The sequence below is a fragment of the Pan troglodytes genome, chromosome 6 (assembly GCF_028858775.2).
Source record: "Pan troglodytes isolate AG18354 chromosome 6, NHGRI_mPanTro3-v2.0_pri, whole genome shotgun sequence".
Lineage (NCBI taxonomy): Eukaryota > Metazoa > Chordata > Mammalia > Primates > Hominidae > Pan > Pan troglodytes.
In genome coordinates, this window is record NC_072404.2 from 86,318,417 (window position 1) to 86,335,587 (window position 17,171).

At 50.7% G+C, this 17,171-nt stretch overlaps 2 protein-coding genes across 13 annotated transcripts in view; one reads left to right on the forward strand and one right to left on the reverse strand.

The window, feature by feature from the left end:
• LOC747633 (probable E3 ubiquitin-protein ligase DTX2) overlaps window positions 1-17,171 on the forward strand; it is a 147,841-nt gene that overhangs the window by 60,382 nt on the left and 70,288 nt on the right. The window lies entirely within an intron of this gene.
• Window positions 1,419-11,180, reverse strand: LOC100609008 (speedy protein E18). Of its 4 annotated transcripts, none has more exons than XM_063814634.1 (9): window positions 11,034-11,180; window positions 9,272-9,581; window positions 9,001-9,179; window positions 7,842-8,060; window positions 6,307-6,534; window positions 5,215-5,273; window positions 3,910-3,995; window positions 1,624-1,867; window positions 1,419-1,501 (listed from the first exon to the last, which is right to left on the reverse strand). In XM_063814634.1, exons 2-9 carry the CDS (start codon window positions 9,328-9,330, stop codon window positions 1,442-1,444), a joined length of 1,134 nt encoding a protein of 377 aa, XP_063670704.1. In that variant the 5' UTR covers window positions 9,331-9,581; window positions 11,034-11,180; the 3' UTR covers window positions 1,419-1,441. The 4 variants fall into 4 exon arrangements, with proteins under 4 accessions (XP_063670704.1, XP_063670705.1, XP_054511874.1 ...); XM_063814635.1 differs by having other exon boundaries at window positions 9,001-9,176; window positions 11,034-11,174; XM_054655899.2 differs by lacking the exons at window positions 1,419-1,501; window positions 11,034-11,180 and having other exon boundaries at window positions 1,561-1,867; window positions 9,001-9,176; window positions 9,272-10,748.

Below are 17,171 nucleotides of genomic sequence, written 5' to 3' on the forward strand. Positions count from 1 at the left end.
AGCATGTTTTCAAAAGTACAACAATTTCCAAACTATTTGAAATAAATCTATGAATAATTCAATGGCCAACATTTTCCAAACAAACCAATAAAATGCAGAGTGTGCATGAAGCTATCTGTTACAATCTGTGGCACTGATATTTCACAAAAGAATTCTGTGCCAATCTGAGCCCCTGCATTGTGCCTTCAAATGCTCCTGGACTGTGGCAGCCAAGTCCGTAAGAAACAGGACCTCCACGTTCCGCCCCAGGGAGGTTGGAATTCAGCAATATAAAAAGGGTGGTGGTGCCGCAGGAAAGGGTGGAACTGGAAACACTCCTGGTTTCTTAGTTTTCTCCAAGGACTCCTAGAAGGACCCCACCCCCCTCCCCCCACCCCTGCTCCTAGGAGGACAACGTGATGACTGTATTGAGCTCCATCAAGAATGGTCCAGGTTCTTCTAGATGATGTGCACAAATGGTTCCTCTCCTCCTTCCTGGTGTCTGCCATTAGCATTGGAATAAAGTTCCTGCTGAAAATCCACATCTCCCCTGGGTCCGGTGTTCTGGAAGTGAGAGAGACAATGTCACACTTCAAGGAGGCAGCTCTCTAGACAGGAAGGTTATTCACGTCCCATGTCAAGTCTAGAGTTCAGAGCAATTGAGAAATGCAATTTTATCTGCTGCCTTTCATTCTACACCCTGCTTCTGAACCATCGTGTTCAACTGTGAAACTCACACTTTGGTGACCGTGACTCCAAAACTCACTTAATACACCTAAGGTCAGCCCCAGTGATCTGCTTCATAGCAAGGACTTTGGGTGGGTCTGCCCAGGGAGTAGGGCACCCTCAGAGAATGTGGCTTTGGACTTCATCACAGCTGGGGCCTTTTGTGTCACTTAAGATCTAAACTTGTAACCATGCTAGATGTGTTTCTAATGTGACAACATCACGAACCACGAGTCCAGAAGCCTAATCCTTAATCCTACCTCCTCATGATGAAGTCTCATGCTCTGTGCTCACCGTGGTTAGCTGCACAAGATGTAAACCAAAGCTTCACTGAACCCTCGACCCAAATCGGTAACTCAAGTGCGTCAATCATAATGAACCTCCCCAAACTCAGTATTTATGATTATTTTTGAGGCAGGGTCTCACTCTGTCGCCCAGACTGGAGTGCAGTGGCAGGATCAGGGCTCCGTGCAGCCCCGACCTTCCAGGCTCCAGTGATCCTCCCGCCTCAGCCTCCTGAGTAGTTGGGAGTAGAGATGCGTCCCACATCGCCTGGCTAATTTTTGTATTTTTGTGGAGAGGGGATCTCGCCACGTTGCCCAGACTTGAAGCCGGATCAAGCAATTGGGTTCCTCAGATTTCCAAAATAGACCCCAATATTCTGCCTTTACCCCGGAGGATGCAGATGTACCTTCTCTCAGGCCGATGACCTCAGGCCTCCACGGTCCCTGGAGCTCTAGGCAAGGCGAGCGCGATCTCGCGCCCACACCCAGTGCTCTGGGTCATAAGCCTGGATCTGGAAAAACAAACGCCCTTTGAGAAGACAGGGACTCGCCAGGATACCCCTCTCTCCCCTCATCCAGCCTCCAGCCCACCCGATTCCTCCCCACCTCCTCCACCTCCCCAGGCCCCACTCACCTCCTCCAACTCCTCCGGGGAAACCCAAGCCCTGCCGCTCATGGAACAGAAGAACTGGAACCGAAGTTTCTGGAACAGGGCTATCTGAGAGCGGTTCTTCCTGGCCCTCGGGTTCATGTAACGGCATAACTGGAACCGACGCTTACGGACCAAGGGTATGCGAGAGCGGGTCTTCCCATACAGGAAGTAGAAGATGTTTTGTTTGGAGTCCTCATCGTCCTCCTCCATGTCATTGGCCAGGTAGCTGAGGACAGAAATCAGGTTGCTGCTCAGGGGCACCACCAGGAGAGGCCTCCGGCTGAGGTCAGCTTCCCAGAGAGGAAGGTAAGGGACCGTCCCTAGCTCAGGACTGGCACCCACCCTGCAGAGAGCCATGCCTTCCTCAGGAGGGCTCTGCTGGACAGAGACCTGATCAAGGGCGTCTCCCACTCCTTCAGGATGGAGACAAAAACCCAACTGGTGGCCGAGAGTGGTGGCTTACGCCTGGAATCCCAGCATATTGGGAGTCCAAAGCAGGAGGATCACTTGAGGCCAGGAGTTTGAGACGGGCCTGGGCAACATAGCAAGACCCTCGTCTCTATTAAAAATATAAGAAATATGCCAGACGCGGTGGCTCATGCTTGTAATCCCAGCACTTTAGAAGGCTGAAGCAGGTGGATCGCTTCAGACCAGGAGTTGGAGACCAGCCTGGTCAACACGGAGAAACCCCATCTCTACTAAAAATACAAAAATCAGCCTGGTGCGGTGGCACACCCGTTAGGCCTAGCTACTCAGGAGGCTGAAGCATAAGAATTGTGTGAACCCAGGAGGCGGAGGTTGCAGTGAGTCGAGATTGGGCCACTCCATTCCAGCCTGAGAGGCAGAGCAAGACTCTGTCTCAATAAACAGACAAACAAACAAACTGTCCAGGTGTGGTGGCACAGCCCTGTAGTCGGAGCTAATAAAGAAGCTGAGGTGGGAGGATCGCTTGAGCCCAGGATATGGAGGCTGCGGTGAGCTATGATCTCACCACTGCACTCCAGCTTGGGGGACAGGGCAAGTCTGTCTCAAAAAAATAAAAGAAATTGAATACATTGATATTTTGCCAGGACCCTGCCTTCTACAGGCATCTAGTCTAATGGGACTGGGAGTAATCAAGGCAGATGACCTAATCCCAGTGTCCTGGATGTAACTAGAGAGCTACGGGCATGCAGAAGTTGGAAGATGAGGGAAGGCATCACAGAGGCTGTGGGGTGAACTGACTTCAAGGAATGGGTCCTTCCCTTCAGAGCCACATGTGTGCGGGACACCCAGACAGAAAACACAAACACAAAGTCGAGTGGAGGGCATTTGGAAGGAGCAGTGAAGCCGAGCCAGGAAATACCAAGATGGTAAGCCAGTGTGCTTGTAGAGATTGTAGAGAGGGTAGAATTGACACTGTGGACCCTGGCCTCGATAGAGAAAGGCATCAGCTAAGGAAGTTGTTCAGGTGGGCAGTGAGGTTGTCGTGCTTTGGAAAGATGTTCAGGCTGCACTAGGAAGCCCCCTGGCTTGGGGAGAGACTCCAGGAGACCCCAGCGGGGAGCATTTGACAGTGGATTTGAGTGATACGAGGGGGACCTGAACTGTGGCCTCTGTCCTGGGAACCCAGAGGAGGTCGACGGCGTTTGTGGTTGATGTGGGAAGGAGAGAGAGAGAAGAACCAGAAACGTCTGCTTGCTGGAGGAAGCGGCATGTCCGCTCCTCCACTCCTTTTCTTTTCCCCTTAGGAGCGGTTTATGGTTCCTTTTGTTTTATTCTTTTATTTGTACACTGGCATTGGAGTTTGTTTTTTTGGCTTTTTTTTTTTTTTTTTTTGAGAAAAAGTCTCACTGTGTCACCCAGGCTGGAGTGCAGTGGCTCGACCTTAGCTTACTGCAACCTCCACCTCCTGGGTTCAAAGGGTTCTCTTGCCTCAGCCTCCCGAGTAGCTGGGAATACAGATGCACACCACCACGCCCAGCTAATTTTTCTATTTTTAGTAGAGACGGGGTTTCACCATGTTGGTCAGGCTGGTCTCGAACTGCTGACCTCAGGTGATCCGCCTGCCTCGGCCTCCCAAAGTGCTGGGATTACAGGCGTATGCCACTGTGCCCAGCCTGAGTTTCTGTTTAGAAATAACAGTCTATGATAGTATAATCCTCTCTGTTTTGTACACAGAGTAAAGAGGACAAATAGGTGAAAGAATAAATGAAAGGCTGGAATCCCACTTCCCCCGCTGTCCCAGGGCATTGGATATTGACGGATAGGAGGCAGCAAACCACTCACAGAGCCAGGAAGAAATGAATGCGTTGGTATTGCCAGGAGGGGAGGCCGGCCCGGCTGAAATACGCTATGACCATAGCCAGGAGATACTGATGGAGAGAAAGGAACACAGGGAGAGGTCACATCTCGGAAGAGGAAGATTGTGGAGAGGGGGAATGAGGGTCTGGGGAGGGGCTGCCCATCAGAGAAGGGACCTCAGTGTTGGGGTGACTGTACTCATTTGGAAATTGCGGGATGGAGGGGTATTCGAAGGTCGGATGCAAATCCGAGAAGCCAGAGGAAGGGTTTTGGGTGATGTTCCCAGGATGGTGGGCTCCGTTGGGATCTTTGGAGGGGGTGTGTCTAGGTCAGCTGGTGTCAGGAGGGTCTTTTGTGTGCCAGGCAGAGAACTGTCCCGAAGAGCTGAGAGTAGAGGGGCCAGGAGCTTCAGGGCTGTGGCCAGACTGTGGCCCAGAGCTCAGATCCCAAAGGACCCATAGGAGAGGCAGGGGCCACTCATTCACTCTGCAAGAGACCAGCAGAATCCTGAGGGAGATGCTGACAAATCATAAAAAGACCAAGAATAGCCGGGAGTGGTGGCTCAAGCCTGTGATCCCAGTACTTTTTGAGAGGTGGAGACAGGAGGATCATGTGAGCCCAACAGTTGGAGAACAACCTGGGCAACATAGTGAGACCCTGTTTCTACAAACATTTCAAAAATTAGTTGAGCATGGTGGCATGTGCCTAGTCCCAGCTCCTCAGGAGGCTGAGGAAAGAAGATTGCTTGAGCCCAGGAATTAGAGGCTGCAATGAGCTATGATCATGCCACTGCACTCCATCCTGGGGAGCAGAGCTAGACTCTGTCTCACACACAAAAAATTTGTAGGTGCCAAGACTCAAGACCGTGGGAGCTGGTCGGGCACAGTGGCTGACGTCTATAATCTCAGCACTTTGGGAGGCCAAGGCGGGTGGATCGCCTGAGGTCAGGTGTTCAGGACCAACCTGGCCAACATGGCAAAACCCCGTTTCTACTAAAAACACAAAAATTAGCCAGGCGTGGTGGTTCATGTCTGTAATCCCAGCTGCTTGGAGGCTGAGGCAGGAGAATCGCTTGAACCCGGGAGGCATCGGCTGCAGTGAGTCAAGATCGAGACACTGCCCTCCAGCCTGGGCAACAGAGCAAGACTCTGTCTCACAAAAAAAAAAAAAAAAAAAGACTGTAGGAGCATCTGGTGGGAGGTGGTGGAGGGAGAACTGTGGGTTTGGAAGCTGCGCCCTCCCCCCAGCCATGCATTGGAACAGGAACAGTTACATGGAGAACAACCTTACCTTGTCCGACACCCTCAGATCTTTGTCCCAGGCCAGGAATCTTTTAATGACAGGATCCTCTGTGATTAGAGAGCAGATGTCAGTGTGAGAAGCAGGACAGGGTTTCCGTGGGAGCAGCAGGGCAGCGAGGAGAAGTGTGCCTCCCGGGGGGAAGTCTCAGGATTGTGGCCGCGGGTGAGGTGGATGGGAGAGGGGAGAATGACTTTCACTGGGCAAGGGAGAGAGGCTCCTGCTCTGAGACTCCCCTGAGAAGAGGCCGAAGGAGGCCCTGGGTGTGAGAATCTACAGGATGTAGAGCTGGGAATCAGCCAGGACCCCCTCCAGCAGACACGGAGGGACCACTGCAGAGTCATAAAGGAATTCCCATCATTTCCTCATGAGACAGTCACATCGGGGTGTGACCATGGCCTTGGTATCCCCCACTATGGATGGAGACACTTAGGTTTAGAAAAGTCAGTAAGAGACATTAAGTTTCAGAGGGCACAGCTGAAACCACTTTCTTTGTTTATTGATTTTGTTTTTCTTTATTTGATTTTTATTTTTATTTATTTATTAATTTATTTTGAGACAGAGTCTTGCTCTGTGGGCCAGGCTGGAATGCAGTGGCCTGATCTTGGCTCGCTGCAACCTCTGCCTCCCGGGTTTAAGCAATTCTCCTGTCTCAGCCTCCCGAGTAGCTGGGATTACATGCATGAGCTACTGTGCCCAGCCTTGGTTTTTCTTTTGAGACAGGGTTTTGCTCTGTCACCCAGGCTGGAGTGCAGTGGTGTAGTCATAGCTCACTGCAGCCTCAAAGTCCTGAGTTCAAGCAATCGTCTTGCCTCAGCCTCCCAACATGCTGGGATCTCAGGCGGGAGCCACCGCGCCTGGCCCGAAACCAAGCTTTCTTATCCCAAGCACTGACCTTTATCAAGTTGACCTAATCCTTTATCATCTCCTAAGTGTCCCTCATGAGTGATCACTTCACATTCCTCCCACATGGAGAGCTCACCCACTGGGGCATATTTTTCCCATTGGAAAAGTGTGGTTATTGGAAGTTTCCTGTTTTTGGAAAGAACAGGATTGGAGGTGCTCTCTGGGGTGTCCTCCTACCAAGCAGCCTGTTGAAGGCCTCGTGGTGCTCAGGGAGCACGAGCGACACTCGCCGTCGCTTCAGCTTCATCTTGAGGCCACACAGCATCTCCGCCACCCAGATCTCCTCAGGCTCAGGGGCGAGCACCTTCCGTAGCTCCTCCTCCGACTCCTCAGATTCGTCCCACCACTCCCTCTTCCTTTTCCAGCAAAAGGACCTATGCAGGGGGCTGGGATCTACCCCAGGGGCTGAGTAAAGAAACCAGGCCACGGTGTAATGCTTCTGCAGTTGATCACACTAGAGCCCGACCCAAAACCCCAAACCACTCTCCATCCTCCCCAGCCTCGCAGACTGCTGGCTTCTCCAAGCCATCTTTCCTTCTGTCTGTCTCCTCTGCTGAGCTCCATGTGCCGCTCCTTCTCCTCCCCATTCTCCCGTTTCTCTGTCCTCAGAACACTTCCTCATATCCTTCCCTGGTCCCTGGCTCTCTGAGTCCCTTTTTGTTGTTGTTGTTGTTGTTGTTGTTGTTGTTGAGAAACAGTCTTGCTTTGTGGCCTAGGCTGGAGTGTAGTGGTGCGATCTTGGCTCACTGCAACCTCTGCCTCCTGGGTTCCAGTGATTCTCCTGCCTAAGCCTCCCAAGTAGCTGGGATTACAGGTGCCCACCAGAACGCCCAGCTCATTTTTGTGCTTCTAGAAGAGACAGGGTTTCACCATGTTGGCCAGGCTGGTCGCCAACTCCTGGCCTCAAGTGATCTGCCTGCCTGGCCTCCCAAAGTGCTGGGATTACAGGTGTGAGCCACTGCACCCTGCCTCAGTACCTCCATTCTTCCCACACACCCTCCTCACGTGCTCCTTCCTGACTTCTGGGCCCTTCCTTCCTTCTTCTTTTTTTTTTTTTGAGACAGCGTCTCACTCTCTCACCCAGAATGGAATGCAGTGGCGCTATCTTGGCTCAAAGCACCCTCTTCCATTTGGGTTCAAGCGATTATCCTGTCTCAGCCTCCCGAGTAGCTGGGATAACAGGCATGCCTGGCTAATTTTTGTATTGTTAGTATAAATGAGGTTTCGCTATATTGGTCTGGTTGGTCTCGAACAACTGACCTCAAGTGATCCACCCATCTCAGCCTCCCAAAGTAATGGGATTACAGGCATGAGCTACCACACCCGGCCTTCGTTTTTCTTTTGACACAGGGTTTTGCTCTGTCACCCAGGCTGGAGTGCAGTGGTGTAGTCATAGCTCACTGCAGCCTCAAAGTCCTGAGTTCAAGCAATCCTCTTGCCTCAGCCTCCCAACGTGCTAGGATCTCAGGCGTGAGCCACTGCACCTGGCCCGAAACCAAGCTTTCTCATCCCAAGCGCCAACCTTTATCAAGTCTAGCCTAGTCCTCTATCGTCTCCTAAGTGTCCCTCATGAGTGATCACTTCTGAGTCCTCCTGCGTGGAGAGCTCACCCACTGGGGGCCTATCTTTCCCATTGGAAAAGTGTGGTTATTGGAAGTTTCCTCTTTTTAGAAAGAACAGGATTGGAGGTGCTCTCTGGGGTGTCCTCCTACCAAGCTGACTGTTGAAGTCCTTGTGGTGCTCAGGGAGGATGGGTGACACTCGCAGTTGCTTCAGCTTCATCTTGAGCCCACACAGCGTCTCCACTACCCAGGTCTCCTCAGGCTCAGGGGCGAGCTCCTTCTCCGGCTCCTCCTCAGATTCATCTGACCACTCCCTCTTCCTTTTCCAGCCAAGGGACCTACATGGGGGGCTGGGATCTACCCCAGGGGCTGAGTAAAGAAACCAGGCCACCGTGTAATGCTTCTGCATCTGATCACCTTAGACCCCGACCCAAAACCCCAAACCACTCTCCATCCTCCCCAGACTCGCAGACTGCTGGCTTCTCTAAGCCATCTTTCTGATTTTCTCCTCTGCTGAACCCCATGTGCCGCTCCTTCCCCTCCCCATTCTCTCTCTCTCTGTCCTCCGAACACTGCTTCATGTCCTTCCCTGGTCCCTGGCTCTCTGAGTCCCTCCTTTTTTGTTTTTTGTTTTGACACAGAATCTTGCTTTGTCACCCAGGCTGGAGTGTAGTGGTGCAATCTCAGCTCACTGCAACATCCATCTCCTGGATTCCGTTTATTCTTCTGCCTCAGCCTCTCAGGTAGCTGGGATTACAGGTGCCTGCCATAATGCCCAGCTCAATTTTGTACTTTTAGTAGAGACAGGGTTTCACCATGTTGGCCAGGCTGGTCTCAAACTCCTGGCCTCAAGTGATCCGCCTGCCTTGGCCTCCCAAAGTTCTGGGATTACAGGTGTGAGCCACTGCACCCAGCCTGAATTTCTCCATTCTTCCCACACAGCCTCCTCAGGTTCTCCTTCCTGACCGCTGACCCTTTTCTTTTCTTTTTTTTTTTTTTTGGAGTGCAGTAGCGTGATCTCAGCTCACTGCAACCTCTTCCTCCCAGTCTCAAGTGATTCTCCTGTCTCAGCCTCTTGAGTAGCTGGGATTACAGGTGTGCACCACTACCACTTGGCTAATTTTTATACTTTTAGTAGAGATGGGGTTTCACCATATTGGCCAGGCTGGCCTTCAACTCCTGACCTCAGGTGATCCACCCGCCTCGGCCTCCCAAAGTGCTGGGGTTACAGGCGTGAGCCACCGCACCCGGCCCCCTTCCTTCGTCTTAGTCAATCCTATCCCACCTCTTCTTCCACCAGTCCCCTCACCTGGTGGTCCCAACACTTCATCATCCACCACCTCCTGGAGGGGGTACCCCGAGGTGCTCCGCTGGGGACTCTGCTCATTCTGGGGGTGCGGTTGACGGCTGGTCGTGATCTTTCCTGTAATCTGTCCCCTCTTACGGAACCTAGTCTCCGTTCTGTCCATGGCCTTCTTCTGGACACTGCTAGAATCCAGAAGAGTATGTTACCAATTCTCAAGCCTAGGAGAAGTCAGGAGTGGAGAACAGCTCTGAGAAGATACTGTTGTCCAACTGACCTCCAGGCACCACGGAGTCCGGTCCCTCCAATCAGGAAGGTCGGAATCTCTGATGTCATGGCTCATGCCAACCTGGCAACCAGTTTGAAAAAAAACACATGTAACTGCCATTCTGATCTCTTGTCCTGGAGATCCTGGGTGAATGGTATCTCCTGCCACTGTCCCAACCTCAGACCATTGTCCAAAAGCATCTTCAGGGACTCCACATCCCTCTGTTCCCTGTCCCAGCAGTGGCTGTGTCCTCTCCACTCAAAGCCTGAAGCATGTTGGGGTCTCTTCGTCTCTGTACATGCCCATTTCAGAGTCCAGTCTGGTGGGAGAGGGAACAGAGTGGGAAAGAAAACTAGGGTAAGCAGAAACGATGAAACCTTATAAGAGTGAGATTATCATGTACAAGAGTGAGATTATCATGTACAAGAGTGAGATTATCATGTACAAGAGATCCCAGGAATACTGACTTGATGAAAAAGTTACATGAGAGCTCTCAGTTTGGCAGAGCTTTTCTGCCGAATGTTTACTCACATTCACTGTCCGAGATTCTATACCGGGGGTACACACGTCCTCTGCCCTAAGGCAATTTTGAGTCCAAGAGACATTTTGAGGCCTAAAAATCATAGGAAACTGTCCCTGAGCTCACACATATTTCCAATGTTGTCCCCAATTTCAGGGAGTCCATGGATTACCTAAGCCAGCCCCTCCAGTTCGGCTAAGAAACTCTGGTCTATATATCAAGTTTTGTATCATATGTATTGCTCTGAACTCAGAAATTTCCCTTCCATTTATGGATTCTATGAATAAAATATCACGTGTACAAAAAGACTAAGTCGAAAAATTTCAGCTGTGCACAGTGGCTCATGCTTGTAATCCCAGCACTTTGGGTGGCCAAGGGAGGAAGATTGCCTGAGGCCAGCAGTTCAAGACCAGTATAGGCAACATAGCAAGAGCCCACGTCTAAAAAACCAAGACCAAACCAAATTAGCCAGGTGTGGTGGCTGGCACCTGTGTTCCAACTACTTGGGAGACTCATGTGACAGGAAGATCACTTGAGCCCAGGAGTTAGAAGCTGCAGTGAGCCATGATCTTGCCACTGCACTCCAGTCTGGGCAACACAGCAAGATATTGTGTCAAAATTTTTTTTTTGATAAAAAATAAAAGAGTTACATGACATTCAGAGACCATCCAAAAAACCTGTGGGTTCCTGGCTGGGCTCAGTGGCTCATGCCTGTAATCCCAGCACTTTGGGAGGCCAAAGTGGGTGGATCACTTGAGGTCAGGAGTTTGAGACCAGCCTGGACAACCTGGTGAAACCCCATCTCTACTAAAAATACAAAAAATTAGCCAGGCATGGTGGTGGATGCCTGTAATCGCAGCTACTCAGGAGAGGGCGCTGGAGAATCACTTGAACTCATGGTGCGCAGGTTGCAGGGAGCCAATATCGCACCATTGTGCTCCAGCCTGGGCAACAAGAGCAAAACTCCATCTCAAAAAAAATAACCCGCGAGTGAGTTCCCACACGTTTTCCTAATGGGCTGCTGCTTTCCTAGGAGTCTCTTGCTCATAGAAAAGGCACACACTGAAAGAGGAAGCAGATCCCATTGCTGTGGAAGTCCCATTGTTAGGAAGCTCTGCTTTTCTAGAGTTCAAATTCGCATTCATGACGCTTTAAACCGTCAGAGCTGGGTGGGTCCTCCTACAACAAAACAGTTCGCTCGCTCTCTCCTAGTTAACAGGCTTTCAAATATTAGAAGATCAATGTTCTGACCCCATTAAAATTTCTCTTTTGTGGAATGAAAAGCTCTGATTTAACCCATCTTCAAGCCTGGTTTGATGGAGGAATAGGGGCTGTGTCACCTGCATTTCCTCTCCCTGCACAAAGTCCTAGGCCCAGATCTGGGGTCTGTCTCTGCTGAGGGTGGGGTGAACCAGGAAGCACCTCCCTCTACATCTCCTTGATGAATGGGTATAATGATTGCCATGGAACTGGGGCTTGTTTGATGACCTGGGGCTGGGTGGGCCTCTGAGAGCCTTTATAGCTGATTGCCTTTTGGGAGAAGGCAGGTGGGAGCCCCACCCTGTCTCATGAGTCACCCCAAAGGTGCATGGGCAGGCAGGTGCTGGGGAATCGGCTACTCCCCAGAGCTTGGCGTGGCCATCCCTGTGGCCCCTCTGGGAGTCTGGAGCCCATTCCCTCACACTGATACTCACTGCAGCCGGGGACATCTGCACTAGGAAGACAGGACACGGCATGGAAGCTGGTCTCTGCCCAGAAGCCATGACATTCTGGTCACCAGCCTGATGCTATAAAACGAGTGTCACGGCCGGGCATGGTGGCTCACACCTGTAATCCCAGCACTTTAGGAGGCCAAGGCGGGTGGATCATGAGGTCTGGAGTTCGAGACCAGCCTGGCCAACATGGCGAAATCCCGTCTCTACTAAAAATAAGAACATTAGCCAGGTGTGGTGGCACATACCTGTAGTCCCAGCTCCTCTGGAGGCTGAGGCAGGAGAATCACTTAAACCCAGGAGGCGGAGATTGCAGTGAGCCGAGACGACGGCATTGGACTCCAGGCTGGGCAACAGAGCACGACTCCGTCTCAAAAACAAACAAACAAAAAAAACGAATGTCACCTGGGGCTACTTGGCCAGACACAGAGAGCAAGGAGACATCCCTATTATCTGTCAAAAATAATTGTTGGGGCTGAGCACAGTGGCTCATGCCTGTAATCTCAGCACTTTGGGAGGTCGGGGCAGGAGGACTTGAGGCCTAAAGTTTGAGACCAGCCTGGGCAACATAGCAAGCACTTCATCTCCAGAAAAAATTTAAAAATTGGCTGGGCGCAGTGGCTCATGCCTGTAATCCCAGCACTTTGGGAGGCCGAGGGGGATGGATAATTTGAGGTCAGGAGTTTGAGACCAGCCTGGCCAACATGGTGAAACCCCATCTCTACTAAAAATACAAAAATTAGCTGGGCATGGTGGTGGGCACCTGTAATCCTAGCTACTTGGGAGGCTGAGGCAGGAGAATCGCTTGAACCCAGGAGGCAGAGGTTGTAGTGAGCTAGGATCATGCCATTGTACTCCATCCAGCCTGGACAGCAAAGCTAGACTCCATCTCAAAAAAAAAAAAAAAAGAAAAAGTAAAAAATTTAAAAATTAGATGGGCATGGTGACATGTGCCTGTAATCCCAGGTACTAAGGAAGCTGAGGTAGGAGGATGACTTGAGCCTGGGAGTTCGAGGCTGCAGTGAGCTCTGATCGCACCACTGCACTCCAGCCTGAGTGACACAGCAAGACCCTGCTTCAAAAAAAAAAAAAAAAAAAAAAATTACTGGACACAATTATTGTGCCACACCCCTAGGTTAACAGTGAGGATTCAGTGGGAGAACTAAACAGATAAACAGATCCAGTCCCCGCCCTCAGAGAGTTACAGTTTATGGGAAAAAGAGACATTCACCAAAGAAGGACACAGCCCACTAGTGAGTTACACTCGAGAGGGATCATTTACAGACCAAAGCAGACTATAAAAATACAGCGATTGGCTGGGCGCAGTGGCTCACGCCTGTAATCCCAGCACTTTGGGAGGCAGAGGCGGGCGGATGACTTGAGGTCAGGAGTTCTCAACCAGCCTGGCCAAAATGGTGAAACCCCATCTCTACTAAAAACACAAAAATTAGCCAGGCGTGGTGGTGGGCACCTGTAATACTAGCTAGTTGGGAGGCTGAGGCAGGAGAATGAATCACTTGAACCCAGGAGGTGGAGGTTGCGGTGAGCTGAGATCACACCATTGCACTCTAGCCTGAGCAACAAGAGCAAAACTCCGTCTCAAAATAAATACATACATAGATACATGCATACATACATACAGGGATTAAAATAGTCTAGTACTGACACCTGAACAGATAGATTGATCCAAGAAATGAAACAATAATTCCAGAAGTTGACCTGAATACACACACACACACACACACACACACACACACACACACAGAGGAAGGCGTGAAAGACTCCATGACCCTCAAGGTATAAGATGCATTTTTTTTTTTTTTTTTTTTGAGACAGGGTCTCACTCTGTCACCCAGACTGGATGCAGTGGTGCACTATCCCAGCTCAGCTCTACCCTCCATCCCCCCAACCTCCCCCAACCACCCTGAGCTCAAGCAATTCTCATGCCTCAACCCTCAGCCTCATGAGTAACTGGGACTACAGGCGTGCATCACCATGCCCAGCTAATTTTTGTATTTTTAGTAGAGATTGGGCGGGGGGGGGTTGGGGTGCGGGTTTCACCGTGTGGCCCAAGCTGGTCTCAAACTCCCGACCTAAAGTGATCCTCCCACTTCAGCCTCCCCAGGTGCTGGGATTACAGGCATGAGCCACCGCACCCAGCGGGGACAGGACAATTTTGCCAGCTGGAGAAGGGGTGGCCCCCAAATGTCCCCTTCACCACCCTCCTGCCTCTTCCTTCAGAACACTTTTTCCCTGAAGCCCTCCTGGATAGCCCCCTACCCACATGCCTCAGCATTGGGAGGTGGGGAGTGTGGGGGTCCCCCTTGCTCCTCAGCCCCATTTGGAGTAATGTCCTGTGCAGCTGAGCTCACAACTCCTCCTCCACCTGTCCCTCCACCCGGTGTCACTGGCAATTGCTCACTTCCTGGGCCTGCACCCACTCAGCTCCCCTATCCCTGGGCACCAGCCTCAGCCAGCTCCCATGTGAACTAATGACCCTTGTCCCTCCCCTCAGCTGCCTCTCTTTTTTCTTTTTTTTTTGTTTTTGAGACAGAGTCTGGCTCTGTCACCCAGGCTGGAGTGCAGTGGCGCGATCTTGACTCATTGCAACCTCCACCTCCTGGGTTCAAGCGATTCTTGTGCCTCACCCTCCTGAATAGCTGGGATTACAGGCACCCGCCACCATGCCCGGCTGATTTTTGTATTTTGGTAGAGACAGGGTTTCACCATGTTGGCCAGGCTGGTCTCGAACTCCCGACCTCAGGTGATCCGCCCGCCTCAGCCTCCCAAAGTGCTGGGATTACAGGCATGAGTCACCGCACCCAGCCCATCTTAAGCTTTTTTTTTTTTTTTGACGAGGTCTCTCTCTGTCGCTCAGGCTGGAGTACAGTGGTGCCATCTCAGCTCACCGCAACCTCCACCTCCCAGGTTCAAGCGATTCTCCCCGCCTCAGCCTCCTGAATAGCTAGGACTACAGGCATGCACCACCACGCCCAGCTAATTTTTATATTTTTAGTAGAGACAGAGTTTTACCACGTTGGCCAGGCTGGTCTCAAACTCCTGACCTCAGGCGATCCACGCACCTTGGCCTCCCAAAGTGCTGGGATTCCAGGCTTGAGCCACCGCCCCTGGCCCATCTTCACTATTTTTAAGTGGACAGCACAGTAGTATTAACTATATGCACATCGTTGTGCAATAGATCTCTGGAACTTTTTCACCTTGCAATACTGAAACCCTACACTCAACAAACAACTCGCTTTCCCTGCCCCGCTCCAGCCCCTGAAAACTTCTACTCTCCTTTCTGCTTCTGTGAATTGTACTATTCCAGATACCTCCCATAGGTGGAAGCAACCACTATTTGTCTTTCTTTGTAACTGGCTCATTTCACTTAGCATTATGTCTTCAAGTTTCATCCATGTTTTAGCATGTGTAAGAATTTCCTTCCTTGCTTTTTTTGTTTGTTTGTTTTTTTGTTGAGACTGAGTTTTACTCTTGTCACCCAGGCTAGAGTGCAATGGTGCGAACTTGGCTCACTGCAACCTCTGCCTCCCGGGTTCTCTTGCCTCCCGGGTTCTCAAGCAATTCTCTTGCCTCGGCCTCCAGAGTAGCTGGGATTACAGGCGCCTGCCACCACACCCGGCTAATTTTTGTATTTTTAGTAGATATGGGGTTTCGCCATGTTGGCCAGGCTGGTCTCGAACTCCTGACTGCAGGTGATCCACCCACCTCGGCCTCCCAAAGTGCTGGGATTACAGGTGTGAGCCACCACGCGTGGCCTTGTTTTTGTTTTTGTTTTTGGAGACAGAGTTTGGCTCTGTCGCCCACGCTGGAGTGCAGTGGTGCGATCATACCTCACTGCAGCCTCCCCTCCTAGGCTCAAGCAATCTTCTTGCCTCGGCTTTCTGAGTAGCTCGAACTACTGACACACACTACCATGCCTGGCTAATTTTTTTATTTTTTGTAGCAAAGGGGGGGTCTCATTATGTTGCCCTGGCTGGGCTTGAACTCCTGGCCTCAAGTGATCCTCCCATCTCAAGCCTCCCAAAGTGCTGGGATTATAGGCATGAGCCGCTGTGCCCAGCCTCAAACACTTTTTCTTTCAACGACATTGACCTATAGTGAATATCAAAAGCATGCACTGAAACTCAAGAGCTGCCTCCTCTCCTGTGCCAGGATGCACTGTAACTTTTGTGAGCCCTAGGCATGTTTGACTTATATGGGTTAAGATATTCAAATACGGCTAGGCACGGTGGCTCACGCCCGTAATCCTAACACTCTGGGAGACTGAAGTGGGCAGCTCACCTGAGGTCAGGAGTTTGAGGCCAGCCTGGCCAACCTGGTGAAACTCCATCTCTACTAAAAATATAGAAATTACCCAGGCGTGGTGGCAGGTCCCTGAAGCTCTGGCTACTCAGGAGGCTGAGGCAGGAGAATGCCTTGAGTCAGGGAGGCAGAGGTTGCAGTGAGCTGAGATTGTGCTACTGCACTCCAGCGTGGGTGATAGAGCGAGACTCCACCTCAAAAAAAAAAAAAAAAAAAAAAAAAAGATATTCAAATGTGTATTTTACAACTGCTTTGGCATAAAGACTGACTGATACCAGTCAGGCCAGATTCATTATTACATATTCATTACTATTATACTCCTGTTTGACTAGGCATGGTGGCTCACATCTGTGGTCCCAGCCCTTTGGGAGGCCAAGGCAGGAGGATAACTTGAGGCCAGGAGTTCTAGACCAGCCTGGGCAACATAATGAGACCCCCCCCCCATTTCTACTAAAAATAAAAAAAATTAGCCAGTCGTGGTGGTATGCATCTGTAGTCCCAGCTACATGGGAGGCTGAGGTGGTAGGATTGCTTGAACCCAGGAGATTGAGGCTGCAGTGAGCTATGATTGCACCACCACACTTCAGCCAACAGAGCGCAAGACCCTGTTTCAAATGCATGCATACATACATACATACATACATACATACACACACAAACTAACCAATCAACCCCACTTGGGGTGCACTGTCATGAATTTGAAATTAGACTGGCCTGGGCAACAGAGTAAGACCCTGTTTCGAAAAATATATATATATGTATATATATGTTTTTTTTTTTTCTTGATTCTAAAAAACATAAAAACACCCGGCACGATGGCTCATGCCTGTATTCCCAGCACTTTGGGAGGCCAAGGTGGGCAGATTACCTGAGGTCAGGAGTTCAAGACCAGCCTGGCCAACATGGTGAAACCCTATATCTACCAAAAATACAAAAATTAGCTGGGCGTGGTGGCGCGTGTCTGCAATCCCAGCTACTTGGGAGGCTGAGACAGAAGAATTGCTTGAAACCGGGAGGTGGAGGTTGCAGTGAGCTGAGATCGGGCCACCGCACTCCAGCCTGGCAACAGAGCGAGACTCCATCTCAAAAAAATAAATAAACAAAATAAAATAAATAAAAACATTTTTGTGGGTCTCTAAAAATACATAGCCAGAGGCTAGGGTATGGTGACTGTAATCCCAGTGCTTTGGGAGGCTGAGGCAGGAGGATTGCCTGATCCCATGAGTTCGAGACCATCCTAGGCAACATGGCAAGAACCCAGCTCTACTTAAAAAAAATATTAATTTTTTTTTTTTTTGGACATTGCCCAGGCTGGAGTGCAGTGGCACAATCTTGGCTCACCACTACCTTCGCC